The sequence below is a fragment of the Colletes gigas genome, unplaced genomic scaffold, assembly GCF_013123115.1.
Source record: "Colletes gigas isolate AHSC1104 unplaced genomic scaffold, ASM1312311v1 Colletes_gigas_Sc00001, whole genome shotgun sequence".
Taxonomy (NCBI): Eukaryota; Metazoa; Arthropoda; class Insecta; order Hymenoptera; family Colletidae; genus Colletes; species Colletes gigas.
The window spans coordinates 6,427,701-6,444,573 of NW_025106630.1; the positions used below are offsets into that span (position 1 = coordinate 6,427,701).

General features: G+C 31.4%; 6 protein-coding genes across 6 annotated transcripts; 3 read left to right on the forward strand and 3 right to left on the reverse strand.

Moving 5' to 3' along the window:
- The first annotated feature begins 132 nt into the window (after nt 1-132).
- LOC122395417 (pre-mRNA-splicing factor 18) lies at nt 133-1,993 on the forward strand. Its single transcript, XM_043392976.1, has 4 exons — nt 133-453; nt 527-808; nt 1,115-1,543; nt 1,610-1,993. Exons 1-4 carry the CDS (start codon nt 391-393, stop codon nt 1,844-1,846), a joined length of 1,011 nt encoding a protein of 336 aa, XP_043248911.1. The 5' UTR covers nt 133-390; the 3' UTR covers nt 1,847-1,993.
- Nucleotides 1,872-4,089, reverse strand: LOC122395443 (pyrroline-5-carboxylate reductase 2). Its single transcript, XM_043393029.1, has 7 exons — nt 3,491-4,089; nt 3,293-3,401; nt 2,960-3,213; nt 2,801-2,882; nt 2,568-2,704; nt 2,287-2,498; nt 1,872-2,090 (listed from the first exon to the last, which is right to left on the reverse strand). The coding sequence occupies exons 2-7, from the start codon at nt 3,381-3,383 to the stop codon at nt 2,018-2,020; spliced, it is 849 nt and encodes a 282-aa protein (XP_043248964.1). The 5' UTR covers nt 3,384-3,401; nt 3,491-4,089; the 3' UTR covers nt 1,872-2,017.
- A 207-nt stretch (nt 4,090-4,296) lies between these two features.
- LOC122395403 (ADP-ribosylation factor-like protein 13B) lies at nt 4,297-7,277 on the forward strand. Its single transcript, XM_043392949.1, has 8 exons — nt 4,297-4,598; nt 4,673-4,743; nt 4,897-5,030; nt 5,182-5,297; nt 5,481-5,657; nt 6,133-6,310; nt 6,722-6,761; nt 6,833-7,277. The coding sequence occupies exons 1-8, from the start codon at nt 4,540-4,542 to the stop codon at nt 7,123-7,125; spliced, it is 1,068 nt and encodes a 355-aa protein (XP_043248884.1). The 5' UTR covers nt 4,297-4,539; the 3' UTR covers nt 7,126-7,277.
- Nucleotides 7,278-8,164: 887 nt separating this feature from the next.
- LOC122395435 (caspase-like) lies at nt 8,165-11,992 on the reverse strand. Its single transcript, XM_043393016.1, has 4 exons — nt 11,791-11,992; nt 11,149-11,408; nt 9,941-10,246; nt 8,165-9,646 (listed from the first exon to the last, which is right to left on the reverse strand). The coding sequence occupies exons 1-4, from the start codon at nt 11,868-11,870 to the stop codon at nt 9,396-9,398; spliced, it is 897 nt and encodes a 298-aa protein (XP_043248951.1). The 5' UTR covers nt 11,871-11,992; the 3' UTR covers nt 8,165-9,395.
- Nucleotides 11,993-12,812: 820 nt separating this feature from the next.
- LOC122396680 (tigger transposable element-derived protein 2-like) lies at nt 12,813-14,368 on the reverse strand. The gene has a single exon (XM_043395277.1). It carries the CDS (start codon nt 14,220-14,222, stop codon nt 12,813-12,815), a length of 1,410 nt encoding a protein of 469 aa, XP_043251212.1. The 5' UTR covers nt 14,223-14,368.
- A 1,077-nt stretch (nt 14,369-15,445) lies between these two features.
- On the forward strand, nt 15,446-16,781 carry LOC122396686 (jerky protein homolog-like). Its single transcript, XM_043395291.1, has one exon. The coding sequence runs from the start codon at nt 15,465-15,467 to the stop codon at nt 16,779-16,781; it is 1,317 nt and encodes a 438-aa protein (XP_043251226.1). The 5' UTR covers nt 15,446-15,464.
- Nucleotides 16,782-16,873: the final 92 nt, after the last annotated feature.

The following is a 16,873-nucleotide window of genomic DNA, read 5'->3' on the forward strand; positions in this document are numbered from 1 at the left end:
GCGGCATATAAAAGCGTGTCTTCATGTAGCAACCACTATATGAAGGAGGTGTGTAAAACCTCAATTGCATGATATGAAACAGCATTCCTTGGCAACGTCCAATTCTATACCTTGTTTGTGCTTGCACCAAATTGTACTATCGCAATAATATACACATAACCTTAACTAATACGTTAAAAGTAATGAATATGTAGCTATTTGCTTTATAATTTTAATATGCCATTGACATTATACAACACACATAAAATATTTGTTATTCAAACATGTTGTTCTATACAATATTAATTAATTTTATGACATTAAATTATTAACTGTATAGTATGTGTACACAAATTATTTTCTTCGTGCGTATTTAAAGTAAATTATTATTCGGTCTTTGTGTTTTTAAAAATGGATATTCTAAAGGCAGAAATAATGAGAAAACGCAAGCAATTGGAGGAAAGCAACATTCTGGTAATTTATACAATTCTATCATATCTTCGTATTGTATATTCCTCTAACTAATTAAATTTTGTCAATGTTGCAGCAAAATAACAGAAAGTATTTTAAAAGGGGAGAGTTGATATCAAAGGATAAAGAAGCAAAAGAAATACAAAAGACTAATGACGAAGATGTTAAAGTTAATGCAACTCAACAGCAAGAAGAATGTATAACAGATGGTAGCCCCGAACATTTAATGTTACCTAGACATGAAGTCATTAGAAGATTACGCGAAAGAAGTGAACCTATATTATTGTTTGGAGAATCAGAAATAGAGGCATTTAAACGATTAAGAAAATGTGAAATTCTAGAACCCGAAGTAAACAAGGTAAAACTGTTGTTTTTGTAATTTGCAAAATGCAGTAATGCCCACTTAAGTGTCCGCGGTCAAGCGGCTTCGAACATCGAGCGTGTCGAGTGTAACTTGACACCAGTCGTTATCGATACATGGTTTCGGGTGCCAGTTATTGTATCCCACTCGCACTTATGCTCTTTCCTTATCTCCGTTGAATTCTGAGAAGTAACCATGCCCACTAAAATGACCGCGGCCGGTCCCGAGCGCGGACGCTTAAATGGGCACTACAGTATTATGAAAGCAATCTTTTTATTCTATAAAATGCATTCTAAATTAAAGGGGTTTAGAAATGATTTTCAAGAAGCTATGGAACAAGTAGATCAAGCATATTTGAATGAAATATTATCTTCTTCAAAACCACAAGATCGAAATGGAAAAGGAGACGTAAATGTACCAGACGAAGGCGTTACTTACGAAGATTTACAGAAGATGTCTGTTAAATTGAATAAAGGCGATAGAGATTTTGATTTAAATGTCATTACACAATTCATACAATTCTTAGTGCAAATGTGGGGCAATCAATTAAATAGTAGAAGTACTGCTGAAAAAATGAGTACCAGAGGGAAAATGGCTAGCGCCACTTACGCGCAAACACGAGAATATTTGAAACCTCTTCTTAGAAAATTAAAAAATAAATCTCTGCCAGAGGATATTACTGACAGTTTAACTGATATTGTAAAACATTTACTTGAACGCAATTATATATTGGTAAGTACACAAATTTGATACATTACATGACTTCAGTACATGTCTAATAAAAATAATTTATTTTAGGCGAGTGATGCGTATTTACAAATGGCTATAGGAAATTCGCCATGGCCTATTGGAGTAACTATGGTTGGTATTCACGCACGTACTGGAAGAGAAAAAATCTTCTCCAAGAATGTTGCACACGTAATGAACGACGAAACTCAAAGAAAATATATTCAGGCGTTAAAAAGATTAATGACTAAATGTCAAGAGTACTATCCCACAGATCCTTCCCGTTGCGTAGAGTATTCAAAAACATAATACTTTTATGTAAAATATGTAGATAAGCACACAATATAAGATGTAAAATATTTAACATAATGGCTGTTTCTCATATTATTGTTACAATTACATTATTCTGTACGTAAAAATAAATTAGAACTATGACAAAAGTGTTTGAATATTCCACTACTGTTTTATTATCTTTTTGTATTATTTACCTATAGCGGAAGTAAATTCGTTTGATTTCTTTACTGCAGCTTGTACTGCATTCATCATAGAAGCTCTGCAAATACAATAAATAAAAATATTATATACAGGTATCCCTCGAGTTACGCGATTTTTCACAATAGTTTGTATATATTTCAGAATATTTCAGAAACTAATTTTGAGTCTCGACTTACGCGGAACCAATTAACCGCGTAACTCGAGCGATACCTGTAGTATAATAAATATAAACATTTTTTCTATTGATATCTTACCTAACTTGACCACATTCCATGGCATGAATTCCTGTAATGGTCGTCCCTCCTGGAGAGCATACTTCATCCTTTAATTGACCAGGATTCTTACCTGTTTCTAATACCATTTTGCCAGCTCCAACTAATACTTGAGCTGCAAATTTTGTTGCCATAAGTCTTGGAACACCCATCATTACAGCACCATCTGCCAATGCTTCTATAATAAGATAAGCCTGAAAAATTTGTTTTAGATATTTTACATGCTTAAAAAATAGTTAAAATACTGAGTTGTAAGTACTTACATATGCAGGACCAGAACCTGAAAGGCCACCTATAGCATTCATAAGAGATTCAGGAACAGCTTCAGCTATTCCAATATGTGACAGTAATGCTTTTATCATATTTGTCTCTTCAATAGTTGAGTTCTTAGAACAATATACTATAATATAAAAACATTATAATATATTTTCATGTACATATATACTTTGCAACAAAATTAAAGGATCATTTAAATTTATAAAAAATTTTTATTCACTTGTTATTCCTTCACCAATCAGCAATGGAGTATTAGGCAAACATCTAATTATCTTAGGATGTTCAACAATATGCTTGAGTTTCTGAAAATATTTCAACATGTGATTTCTATTTACTCCTATACACTCATAATTATATCAATTTTTTTTTCTGTTCTTACATCAGCCAATGTATCTAATGAAATGCCCACAAGAACAGAGACAAAAATTGGCTCAGCAGGCTTGGATGACATTGTTAATTTCAGATCATCAAGTGCATCATTAAGTATTTGTGGTTTTACAGTTAAAAATATGATATTACAATTATCAAATACTTCCCCATTTTTCAATGTGGCATGAGCACCCAAATCATTCCAAAACTTCAGTGTTTTACTTGTACGAGCAGAAACCCAAACATTGTCTGGATTTAATATACCTGTACAAAAAAAACAATTGCATTGATTCAAAATAATTATCACATTTATAATTTCCAAGATGAAATTAAGCTTAATTACCTTTGCGAATTAAACCAGCACCAATAGCACTAGCCATATTTCCACCACCAATGAAACCAATTTTATCCATTTTGAAATTGTATTCTGCCATATTTATGTATAGATATGTCTAATAATAAATTTGAATGCAAAAAATTCATATTAATCATCATGAGCCACACAGAATATATTCTTCTTAAATTGTACAATATAACTTACATATTTTTTTTCTCAAAATATTAGTATCCTATAATTACACAAATTTTTTCAAATTCTATTATATTATTTACAAATACTTATTTTGCTAATTCACAATAAAACGATGAGATTCAATTGCTCTTTTATTCACTTTCGAAAATGTTTTTAACCCTTTCAGACCTGGTGGTACACATGTGATATGAATAATTTTCTGATGATAATATGTGCTATCTGCATATGTATATTACGTATGCGTGAGTACATAAAAGTGTATACCTCTGAACTATATACGAAACATATTATCAATTAGCAACACTTAACGAAAAATCTTATCTTCCAGGCATTCCAGGTTCGAAGAGTCTTATATACATATACATGTGAAATCATTGATTACTATGAATCGTATAGCAATATTTTTGATTATGTGGTTAAGAGAAAAATTTGGATAATCGCGAAATATTGAATAAACGTAGGAAGGAATATAAAAAAAATGAACTGACTATTTAAATATCACCTAAACGATTTAATAATAAAAGTATAATATTGAAATCCTAAAATAAAGAAAATCCATTTTGTACGGCTAAAAATCTTTAGTATTTAATATGCTTATAACAGAACATATATTTAGTGCTATATAAATTACTACGAGTATTACTAATATTAATAATAAATCGACTTTGAAAATAGAATAACCTAATCATCGTTCGAAAGATATTTTACTCGATGCTAATTATTATCAATTGAATTTAACGATAATATGCATATATTGAGTGTTTTATGACGCGTATACGATGTTATATGTATAGATAGAAGTGAAATGATAAATAAATAAAATATTTAACATGTCTCTTTATTTTAATCATTATAAAATTAGACGAGGTTGCATTCATCATTTTGCATTGACGCATGTGACGTACGACTGCTAATGACGATTAATTGGTCCTGGTTCACGCATTTAAGGATATTTCTTAAATACAAAAATGTATGATGCAACATGATATGAATAGTGATTAACATGACACCATATTAATCGAGTTTATTAAAAATTATAACAAATTAGGTTTATTATAATGGGTAATTGTATACGAAGTTTACTGAGAAGGTTACAAAGAAAAAGATGTACTGAAAAGTAACGTATCAGTATGTTAATAGACATAAACAAAGAAAATTTGTACTATATAATTATCAACAATGTAATTTTAGGACTATTATTTTACTGATCGTGGGTCTTGATAATGCGGGAAAGACTACTGTTTTGAACCGTATATGCGGTGGTATGTGTTTTAGCATTATAAATTTTTTATTACCATGACCGTTACTTAAATTAACACTTTACAGTGTATACATTAATAATAATAAAATTTTTATACCATGAAGTAATTTTTGAGGTTGTTAAACAGTATGTAAATAATATACATTTTTTTAAGATTCAGACAAAAATGTTCTACCTACAATAGGATTTCGAACAGTTTCATTAAGATATAAATCATACGTGGTAAAAATTTATGATATTGGAGGTAGCTCACAAATCAGATCCTTATGGACAAAATACTACAGTGGTGTAAGTAATTAATAACAAGTTCAGAAATTGGAATATTCCTAATGTTTAGGATTATACTTTATAGGAATCTAATATTTCCTTTCCCATAAATATCCTTGATAACATAACACCCTTGTGAAATATTCTTCTCTCTCCATTTTGCATCTTTTAGATACATGGTCTTATATATGTGGTGGATGCTAGTGATATTTCCCGTCTTACAGAAAATAAAGTTGTATTTGGTGAATTAATTTCACATGAATGTATTTCAGGGAAACCATTATTATTGTAAGAAAATTGAATGTATTTTTTATGCCTGCCTATTTTCCTTTGATCACAGAACACCATTTATAAAACACAATATGCACCAATTAGATTTGCACAAAAAATTGTCTTATATACAATGTTCACACAATATTTATATTAATAAAATCTAAATGTATGTTTTACTGTAACAAGTTTTTATAATAGGCTTGCAAACAAGCAAGACATAAATGGGGCTATTGATGAATTAGACCTTGTTGAAAACTTAGATGTTGAACATGCTGCTAATACTAGGAAATGTCCCACAAGGGTTGAGATATGTTCGTGTACCGAGGATGAAAGTCAATTGAAAGATACCACTACAGGCATTAAAAATGGATATAAGTATGTACTTCTTAATTCTTATTAGTTTCTAAATAAAATGACTTAGCTAAACTTTTTATTGGCAAGGAACATCTGCAAAATGTCTCTTCTTGATTTTAATGAAACTCTGTAAGTTTGTAAAACAGCCTAAAATAAGAGATACATATTTTTTTAATAGCTATAATTCAAAATTAAAAGATGAAACTATTCTCCTTTAAACAAATTGTGTACAGTTTTTGGTAGAAAATAACAGTGTACACATCAATAAAAATAATAATCCATGTTATGCATGTAAAACTGACTACTGTCTGTGTAGTTACATCCCTTAAATTTGAAATACCAATCCTACAAAAAATATGTATTCTTATTTTTAGTTGTTCTATAAAGTAGCAATTGCATTAAACTCAGGGCTAAAAGACCCATCATAGATGTTACTTGTGACAATAAATTGAAGTCAATTTCTTAAATACAATTTATATGTATGAAATTGATGTAGATGGCTATTGGACATAGTAGCAAAGAATTACACTGTATTAAACAATAGACTTAAGGATACACAAATTGCCAGAAACGATAAAGTTACAGAAGTACAACCTACAACATCAAATACATCATCAAGATTGTCAATTCATTCCAATCCTTTCAGACCAATCAAAGAACTAGTTTTAAAGAAGGTAATACATTAAATCTCGTGTTTATTAGGAAAGCAAATTCTTATAAAAACTTACAACTGGTATGATAAAAAAGAAATCTTAAAGTAGATTTATTTATTTTCACATTCACTTTTTTTTCTCTTCATATCTTTAGTTATAAAACCATACAGTTATGAATTATTTTCATTTCAAAATAATTCAAAAATTAATATATACTATAAATAATATTTGTAACTATTCATACGTAATTTATAATACAGAACATAATTAACAATTATGTATGTGCAACAAGTAACACCCAACCTAGATAGCTAAGTAGCAAGTTCTACAATTTATTTCCAAACTATATCAGTTTAAGTTTTTACAGCTGTTGTGCAAAATAATTTCAAAAAATATCATAGCATATTCTTATTTTGTTTATTACAATCTCAGGAAGAAATTCAGTCAGCAAGTGCTTCACATTTAAATAATGGTAGGTAATACTACAAAAAATATTACAAATAATAAATATGACTTGTCCCAAATAAATAAATATATTGGTAGGTGTTACTACTAAAACCAAATTGAAGAAAATATTTATGCATAAAAATAAAACTGCACCACTTACTACCAAAGAATCTGTCATTGAAATTGGAGATACACCAGAAAATGCAAAATCTGCCACCATAACTTTAGGAATTCAAAATAGTCTTCAAGTACTTCCACCAGTATCAAATGCATTCTCAAATACAATCAAATTAAAACCAAATCGTCCATATACAGCTCCGGAACGTTCGCAACATTTTGTAAATAAAATAACAATAACCAACATTCCTGGTCAAGTGACACAAGGTTAACATTATAAACTGAATATATAAATACTAAACAGGGACCATTGTAAACAAACATAGAATAATCAAAAATTATACGAAGACGAATATTTTTAACATCGAATTTTTTATTTTTTGACTGAAAATCGACTGATAATTTTAACGCAAAAATGCATTATTTAAGGACTTATTTATTATATGTTAAACAATTTTGTTGTATTTATACGTAGTGTATTATTTATTTATATATGTTAAAATGTCAAGAATAAAAAATAATTATAAAGAAACAAATAATATCTGTTTACGTGTACAATGTCACCTTTCAATACGTTGTGCCGGATAGTTCCGGAGTCCGCTTCTTCTTCAGCTTCGACCCCTTCCGGTTACGTGAATTCGCGGGATCGTCGACCGACTCGAAAAATCGAGCTGACCGAACGGAACATGTATGTTTTTATTTTACGTTATTAGTCATTGTGAAAGTTTTTTTTAAAATTTTAACTTTATTTTATAAGCTTGTATACAAGTTTACATACACAAAAGTTTGAGAAATATATGAATTACAGTACATATGAAAGGCTTATAAAATCTATAGTAAAGATGTATTATAAAATTTTCGACCATATAAATGTATTACATGAAACTATGTAAGAAAATGTTGTAACATCTCAAGCATACATCAACAGCACATACTTTATCACAATTTACAATACAATAAATATTGTAAATATTTTTGCAACATTATTCTATATTGTTGAGCAATTACTTTATAACATTAAATATGAGATGTTAGTACATTGAAAGATCATATTGAAAATTGTTACAATAAGGAACAATGTGTTTCATGTAATATAAAGATAACTAACATTTTTATGAGAATTATTTTATACAAATTATCATTTTATACCAATAATAAAAGTATAATGATCAAAAATTCAGAAGCAACATTAAAATTTGTAAAAATTGTAAAATTACATTAATAAGTATTTAAGAATTATATACTCTTATTATGAAAGACTGTTATATCACGATATCAAAAGTTTTCATAGGTTATAATAATGCCATTTCAATTACAAATATAGCAATTTTTGCCATTTTAATATTGCGCTTTTTCTAAATTCTTATTTACATCATTTAGCAATGACTTCTCAAACTATGAAGCAACATAACATTTTATATTCCAGCGAACAATTCCAAAAGTATGTGCAAACTGCATTTCATAATAATCTAGTTACAGCATAAGTCATTTTATAGTATCTTTCTTAACAATAGATAAAACTTGAATATTCGTTGTAATTGCACCTTATATAATCACAACTAGTTTACTTGCATAAGTAATGTTCATCTACTATTAAAAAGAAGATATTTTATTTTATATGTAAGTTAGACTATTGCTTCTTGCAAAAAGACACAAGTTTTGTCCTCCTGACATTTGTACAAAGCAGCAGGTATATTAAATGTATGTATATAAATGTATACATTTTTTAAGTTGCTTTTGTTACAATGGCTCAAAAATACTTCTTTCTAAATAGACTGGTCAAATTAATTAGAGAATCTGGAGAATTACACTGAATTGTGAATTCTGAAGTAAATAACAGAAACAAAAATGTTACTGTATATTTATACACCATTTTCGTGGTGTTTTCTTGTTTTTTGTACTTTGCATGTATGAATCACTGGATGAATAATACTAGTCATTATTTATCTCATTTACATAAACGATTCTCTAATTATTCTGAACAGTGTGTATGTAATAACTGTGTAGTTAGTATATAAATTACTTATCAAATTTTGCTTAAAAGCAGCAATCAAAAAGGCAATATTTATGACACTGCTGTCTTAATTTTAATTTGCATTTGTACTTATTTAATATCTTACTTCTAATGCGCCAAATACGTTTCAATATTTTCTGCAGCTTTATAATGGCTTAAAAATGTTCGAAGGTTATAGTTCAAGATTTTATCATTATAAATTTTTAATATTTTTATAAACCTTGCAAAAGATATAAGATTTGTAAGATTTCTTATTAAATTGTACAAGTACAAAAATTTATATATACTATCAAATCTATTATATTGTATTGCTATAATGTTTTGTCTTATGGTGCAAGTTTTGCATAGTACAATAGCAATTTGCATTTATTAAATGCTATCATTTAAATGCAATACAATTACACCACAAATGGGAGCAGCATAGACAAAATATTACCATTTAACTCCTATGGCAGTGCTGTTGGTGCAATGAAGGTACACACTGTATAAAATCTATTATACTGCATAAATATTTCATGTATAAAATGACTATACCACTCCATTCTTCATGGGTGGAAATTTTACCAAACGCGTCAACATTGTAGTAATGCATGGAATTTGTTTTTGTTGATGCATTGTTATGTTTTCGGGAGTATTGGACTCAAAATCAATAGCAACTCGCTGACACACAAAAGTAAGAAGAGTTAATAAATCGTACCGAGTACCATTTTCACGCAATTCCACGCATAGTGCTTGCATGAACCAAGAGCCATGAGTGGTATTCCTCCATGAATAATAACCTATGCATTAAGTTTTTAAGAAATACTCTCTTCGTAAATCGATTGTACAAAATGATTGATCAAAATCAGAACACTTGATTGTCTCTATATTCCTACATAAATTTTTCATGTGCAGTAAAAATCCCGATTATCTAGCATACTCGCGACCGGCGCAATGCCAGATAATTAGACTATACCTACATATGAAGTGATAAAATTTTTAAATGTTTTGTTTTTGATGGATCGTTCTGTACAATGAATATTAATAAAATTAACAATATTGTATATTAAATTATATTTTTATATGGAACATACCTGGTATTGTTGAATAAGCAATTAAGAAGTCAGCATGAGTTGGTATACGGAATGAAGAAACAGATTGACCATCAGTTTCAGTACGATCTTTCATGGATACACCTGCATCTAATCTATCTCCTTGACAAGCTTGTATAAAAAATAACTTTGGCTTTCCAGCTAGCGTAGGACACTTATCTGATGTAAAATGGCTCCAAATGGAATCAGGCTTGTATGAGACATCATGAGCATAAAGTAACCCTAACTCTCCATGACTCAATACAGCTACAATCAGACAGTCATGCTGCGAATGATCCATACTAGAGACTGTAAAATCAAAAAAAGAATTTTTTGAAAATATATTCAATGAGCCTTCATTTATATAATAGTGCCCACTTAAGTGTCCGTGCTTGGGATCGGCAGCGGTCACTTAAGTGGGCACTATTGTGTGTTGAAATTTAAAACTTAACACATTCCATGCCACATGGAACATTGGTGACTCACTGTAGGCCTTTATGATGTTCATTATTAAAAGAAACATTATCACAGATTATACCGTAATATTGTTAACCCTAGGAAAACTGAGTTGCAAAGAGCCTCAAACTCATCTATATTTTTAATTGGAAATCTAATTTTAATTAATTTTTTGTAATAAATTTGACATTTGTGATTTGTGGGCAAAACCATTCTAATTTATAGAACAAGATAAAATGTATGTGATAACAATATTGATTAAAAATTAAATTACAAAGGTTTCATGGTCAATTGACTAATGCAGACCAAAGCAGGCAAAGAATTAAAAATAAACAGTGCATTACAAACAAACAAATGACTACATTGTTTACATTAACTTTTCTTCTTAATACAGTAGTGCCCACTTAAATGTCCGCGCTCGGGACCGGTCGCGATCGTTTAAGTGGGCAAACGTGCGTTCACTTAAGTGGGCATTGCTGTAATAATGTTTGTAATCTCACGAATATTATAAGATATAAATTATAACTGTTTAAAGATCCACAACATGGACCATCAATGGTCCATGTGACCAGAATGGAATGTCACACAAAATTAGCATAACACAGTCCATGTTCATCAAATGAGGACCAATTGAAACTATGCATATGGTTCTGATTCAATGGCCAGAAGCTATACAGAATGCATTAAGGGAACATTCTCATTGTAATTAAATAGGAAGTTTAAAATGATAAAAGGATAAAACATCCACTGAATACCTCTTCTTAAATTTTGCACTATATCTCTATGTGTTGAATTATGATAATCGTTTACTTCAAAATCAAGATTTTTCAATGTAGTGATAAGATTTTCACAATCAACATTTGTTCCACATCTTTGTTTAAGATGTGGAACAGTGAAAAATTCGTGATTAAAAATAATGGCTAATCCACGTTTTGAATGGTTCATGTTGTAATGTGTAGCATAACGTTCTGTGGGTGCCATTTGTATAGGGCCCATGTGGGGACTGACGCTGTTTCTGTAAAACAAAGAAAAAGCATGCCTGATACTGGGTCCATTTAACAAAACATTAACTCATTACACATAAAAAACAACATAGAAATAATTAATGTTCAGATTTTACAGACTATCTATTTTCTTTGCAATACAGTATTTTTTAGCACTCTAATATTTGAAATATTATATATATTATCTTATTATTATACCATAATTTCAATAAACAAATTTACACCACTCTCAATCAATTCTAAGAATAGATAGTCTGAATTAAATAGTCCCATGCAAGCATATTACACGTATTAGTATACAATATGGAAAATAACAATAACACAAGGGCATTGACATTCTTTCATACATTGTACGATTGATTATATGATGCATTCTCGTATATTAAGCCATACCTGGAACATTCAAATGCATCTGCGACATCATTACTGTATTTTATGCTTTCGTTTATATCTCCAGCTTCCGTCGAGCACATGATTTCACTTTAGAAATGATTCTCACAGTCAAAGGAACAATAGTTTCGTTATAAAAACAATCTCTCGATCACACTTTACTGGTCAACGAGACATGAATATGACTCACTTCAGCGTGCGTCGTTTATACGTATGCATGTAGGTATGTACAGTTTAACACCAAGAAAAGGTCTCTGTGGTGGGAGAATGTTAGTCCAGCCCCTTATTCCAACAACCATCCCCATAGTGAGAGTTCCCTTTTAATTTCTTAACAGTACGGTATCGCTCACTGTCATGCTACATATTTCAGTTCGAATTTATCTTCATGTTATTTATTTACTTTTTATTTACGGCATCTGTTGGTAATTATAAAGAACTAAATTGCTCTCAGTTACATTGGAAACAGCAATTTATATCGTTCATCTAAGTACCTAGTTAATTCTAGTTCCTACTATGACCTTACTTATGAAAATGAAAATTAAATTAAAATAGGGACTAAAAGTAGAAATTTAATAACCTACTTAGGTTATTAGCGACTATACTGCGGCTTAAATGCTATTTGTAAGGTGGGTTTGATTAATAAAAATAAGTACTGTTCTTAAATGTGATTACTCTAACAATTGCTTCACAACATAGAAGTTTATAGATTATTGAGAAGGATTAAATTATTACATGTATATTGAATATGTTTGATTGTGTTTTGAGTGTAATCATCTAATTCTAATTCATAGGTTTATCCGTGTGGTAACTAAGAACGTACCGTGGAAAAGAGGGGGTAGCGAACTGGATGACGTTCCCCTTAGACGGCAACAATTCGTGTTACTAAGCATAGTAATGACAAAAATGACTTCAAACATGGTCATATTGCATTGACTTTGAGTCAGACGAGCAATATGTAACTAGCAAAGGAGCAAGGATACAAGATTGACATTCAACACGTATGTATATGCCTAAATATATTTATATTATTTTAGGTTATAATAATCTACTAAAAATTGTGCGTGTAGTTTAATACGTTTGGGTTTTGTTTCTGCCCAAGATAATAAAGCATTAAATGTACGATCCATTTCTTCCTCTTCTGTGACAGTTGATTCTGCTTTGTCGCATTCCGAAAACCATTCTATTATTTCGTCGGTAGGAATGCTTCCTCCGAGTTGTCCTGAATTTTGTTCAATATTGACCTTTGAATCTTGCTCTTCGGGACTCTCAGCCGATAGCGGTCGATTTAAAAGTTTCCTCCACGAATTTTTAATACTCGTTGCCGTTATTTCATTCCATGCTTCGCTTATTAAGTCTATACAGTCTTTTATATCGTAATCCGCGTAAAATTGCCTAATTCCATCATATCGAAGTACTCGGCGAAGTAGATTGTGCCGGAACAATTTCTTACATTCTGCAATTATACCTTGGTCCAACGGCTGAATAACCGAGGACGCATTCGGAGGCAAAAATACTACTTTAAACCGGGAATCTTCCCATGGCTGTTGAGAAGGCATATGCCCCTTACAATTGCCAATTAATAGTAGTACTTTTCCCTCTTGATAATTTTGCATCTGATGCTGCCACACACTGAGTTTAAAATGATTGGTGAACCAATCATTGAAAACGGTTTCGTCGATGCAGGCATTATTTTGACTTTTATACACTACCGGTAATGTAAGTATGCAATGCTTCAAAGCTCGTGGATGGGCGTATTTGTTAATAAATAATGGCGGCAGTTTATGCGTGCCAGTGGCATTAGTACAAAATACCACAGAGACGCGATCTTTTTTTACTTTTCTATCTTTTGTGTTATGTTCTCCTTCGTGAGCCAATGTTCTTTGCGGGAGGGCTTTCCACATTAAACTCGTCTCATCCACGTTATAGACGTTCTCTTCATCGATGTTTTCTTGATCTAACATTGCCGACAATTCTTCTACAAATTTTTCCGTAGCTAATTCATGCGCCTTGGGTTTCTCTCCGTGAATGCTAGTAAGATGCATGCCGTGTCTCCTTTTGAAACACTTGAGCCAACCTCGACTTGCTGTAAAATTCGACGGACCTGCAAATTCGGCATGCAATTCCCTAGCTTTCTTCTGCAGAAGAGTATCGGTTAAGATCTCTCCTGAAGCTTGTTTTTCTATGATCCACGCATATAACCGGTTATTTACATCTTCGTGCAACAGTGTCGGTTTTTTTTTCAAATCCATCGAGTTCGGATTCTCCGAAAATTCTCGAATCGATGCTGCATTGTTTCGGTATCGATATATAGTTCTCCTATTGATACCATATTCAGCAGCAAGCTGTTCAACAGGTACGCCTTTTTCAAACTTCTGGAGAATCTCCAACCGTTTTGCAACAGTATTTTGCTCTTTTCGTGGAGGGACGGATGCCATATCGACGGTTAATCTTGCTATTGTTGCAAATACACTAATGCAATACTGTCCTTCCAACTGTCAGTCTGACCTGCAAACTGTCGCGTAGTTACCCCCACCATTTTCTGCAGCATTAATTGTATTTCCTTCGCAGTCACTTTCGTCCTCGGCATACACATGCCTTAAAGATTCTGTTCATTCTTCACAGATGTACAAAAGGTACTAGGTACGTTGCGACTTTCGATTAGTAGAATGCGCATCATCATCTCATTCTGCCAATCAGAGCTTTGAACGTACATAGAGCTTTTAGTTGCATCTATGTAGTCTGGACTAGTTTTCTGTCTCGAGTGTATACTTTACAATCGTAATAATTCTTGTCATCTAAGGGAAAAGTCACTAATGTAGACTACCCCTTCTTCTTAGCAAGTTTGTAGTTGTTGCGGAATTGGAACATTCGATGGTGTTATTGCAACAGTGAGACACGACGAGCGTAGAATTGTAATTCAGTCCATTGCATGGCAGAATGGTTCAATACCTCGAAATGCAACGAATTATACTTATCATTATTATTAATCACATATTTCTTACGTTATAAATTTTGTTCTGTTTCTTTATATAGACAAGCGAGGTAAAATAAAGATACATACAAAAACAACTAATATATACAATTGTTTTAGTAGTTTGAATTGTTCGTATAGGAAATCGCGTACTACATCAATACTTATGTACTGTAGCAATTGCTACAATAACAGAATTTAAAGATGGTATACACCAAGCGTGGGATTTTACTGTTATTCAATTGTCTTTATAATTAACATAGTATTAAGTTTATAATTAGGACGTGTCTATTTTTTAAATACTATTCGATATTACGGGAAAGTATTACATGGAACTATGGAAATTTTGCTAACTTCACCTTGACGAAAGTACCCAGGTTTACTGTTTACAGAAGTAAACGAGTCTGTGAAGATCATATTGCTGTTTGTCGACAACTCGTGCTAACAGTCTTACAGGAACAAGAAAGAAAGATTCACATTCGCTTTCTTTCTCAACTCACCGAAGTTGTCCGAAGTGTTGTGTTCACGTACACGTGTTTGTGGTTAGCGTATGTAAGAGTAGGGGCAATTTCTTTATGAAACCGGTTTACCTTCTGACATCTATGTTCTATAAGTAGAGGGGCAGTTTCCTGTTGGTATCCGTTTACTATCTAGTATCTATTTTGTTGGCGTAGTGTATTTGTAAAGCTTGAAAGCAACATTCAAGATGACATCCATTCCTACAAAAAAAGGACGAACTACAATCGCAACACGTCTCGAGATTCTGCAAAAGTTTGAAAAAGGTGTATCTGTTCAACAGCTTATTGCTGAGTATGGTGTTTCTAAGAGAACCATATTTCGATATCGAAATTCCGCAGCATCGATACGAAATTTTATGGAGAAACCAAACTATATGGATTTGAAAAAAAAAATACACATACTACACGAAGATATAGATAATCGACTGTACGCGTGGATTACAGAAAAACAAGATTTGGGAGAGATTCTAACTGATTCTCTACTGCAGAAAAAAGCGAGGGAATTGCATGCAGAATTCGATGGTACATCGAAATTTACGGCAAGTCGGGGTTGGTTAAGGTGTTTCAAAAGGAGACATGATGTGCACCTTTCTGGCATTCACCTACAAAAACCCAACAAGTATGATTTAGCTGCAGAGAAATTTATAGAAGAATTGTCAACATTATTAGAGGAAGAAAATATCCACAAAGAAAACATATATAATATGGATGAAACAAGCTTAATGTGGAAAGCTCTTTCACGAAAAACATTATCCAAAGAAAGAGAACAGGGGAAGAAAAGAATAAAAGTGAGACCCAATCGTATCTCTTTAATATTTTGTACCAATGCCACTGGCTCACACAAATTTCCACTGCTGCTTATTAACAAATCTGCCCATCCACGATCTATAAAAGATTGTTTACTCACGTTGCCTGTAGTATATAAAACTCAAACAAATGGCTGGATTGATGAAACTATTTTCAATGATTGGTTCACAAATCATTTCAAACCCAGTGTGTTGCACCATCAGAGACAGAATCATCGAAAGGGAAAAGTACTGTTATTAATTGGTAATTCTAAGGAACATATACCCATTCAACAAATATGGGACGATTCCCAGTTTAAAGTAATATTTTTGCCACCAAATACATCTTCAATTATTCAGCCATTGGATCAAGGTATAATTGAAGAATGCAAAAAAATGTATCAGCATGATCTACATCATCGGGTACTTCAATATGATGAACTTAAGCAATTTTATATAAATTATGGTATTAAAGACTGCATTGACATAATTAGTGAAGCTTGGAATAGAATAATGGTAATAGACATTAAAAATTCATGGACTAAACTTTTAGGTCAAACACCATTGGCTGAGGATCCTAATGATCATGATCCTATGGCTAATATTCAATCTAATGCTGTTTATTTCATTGACCGTAAAGAATATTTATACTGGAAAAATGGTGATAAGATTTATTATTGCAAAAAACATGATATATTAACAAATAATATCAAGCAATAAAATCTGTTGAAGAATGAGTGCAATGTTAACAATGAACATTGGATCACATTATTTATTTCCAACAAGTATTTTTTTTATTGATTTCAATATTG

Coding starts and splice junctions, on each gene's coding strand:
- LOC122395417 (XM_043392976.1), top strand. CDS start 391: ATGGATATTCTAAAGGCAGAAATAATGAGAAAACGCAAGCAATTGGAG. Junction 809..1,114: donor TAGAACCCGAAGTAAACAAG/GTAAAACTGTTG, acceptor TCTAAATTAAAG/GGGTTTAGAAATGATTTTCA. Junction 1,544..1,609: donor TTGAACGCAATTATATATTG/GTAAGTACACAA, acceptor AATTTATTTTAG/GCGAGTGATGCGTATTTACA.
- LOC122395443 (XM_043393029.1), bottom strand. CDS start 3,383: ATGGCAGAATACAATTTCAAAATGGATAAAATTGGTTTCATTGGTGGT. Junction 3,214..3,292: donor TGCTGGTTTAATTCGCAAAG/GTAATTAAGCTT, acceptor TTTTTTGTACAG/GTATATTAAATCCAGACAAT. Junction 2,091..2,286: donor ATGGAATGTGGTCAAGTTAG/GTAAGATATCAA, acceptor TTGTATTTGCAG/AGCTTCTATGATGAATGCAG.
- LOC122395403 (XM_043392949.1), top strand. CDS start 4,540: ATGGGTAATTGTATACGAAGTTTACTGAGAAGGTTACAAAGAAAAAGA. Junction 5,298..5,480: donor TCAGGGAAACCATTATTATT/GTAAGAAAATTG, acceptor TTTTTATAATAG/GCTTGCAAACAAGCAAGACA. Junction 6,762..6,832: donor TGCTTCACATTTAAATAATG/GTAGGTAATACT, acceptor ATATATTGGTAG/GTGTTACTACTAAAACCAAA.
- LOC122395435 (XM_043393016.1), bottom strand. CDS start 11,870: ATGTGCTCGACGGAAGCTGGAGATATAAACGAAAGCATAAAATACAGT. Junction 11,409..11,790: donor GATGCATTTGAATGTTCCAG/GTATGGCTTAAT, acceptor TTTGTTTTACAG/AAACAGCGTCAGTCCCCACA. Junction 10,247..11,148: donor AGTGCAAAATTTAAGAAGAG/GTATTCAGTGGA, acceptor TTGATTTTACAG/TCTCTAGTATGGATCATTCG.
- LOC122396680 (XM_043395277.1), bottom strand. CDS start 14,222: ATGGCATCCGTCCCTCCACGAAAAGAGCAAAATACTGTTGCAAAACGG.
- LOC122396686 (XM_043395291.1), top strand. CDS start 15,465: ATGACATCCATTCCTACAAAAAAAGGACGAACTACAATCGCAACACGT.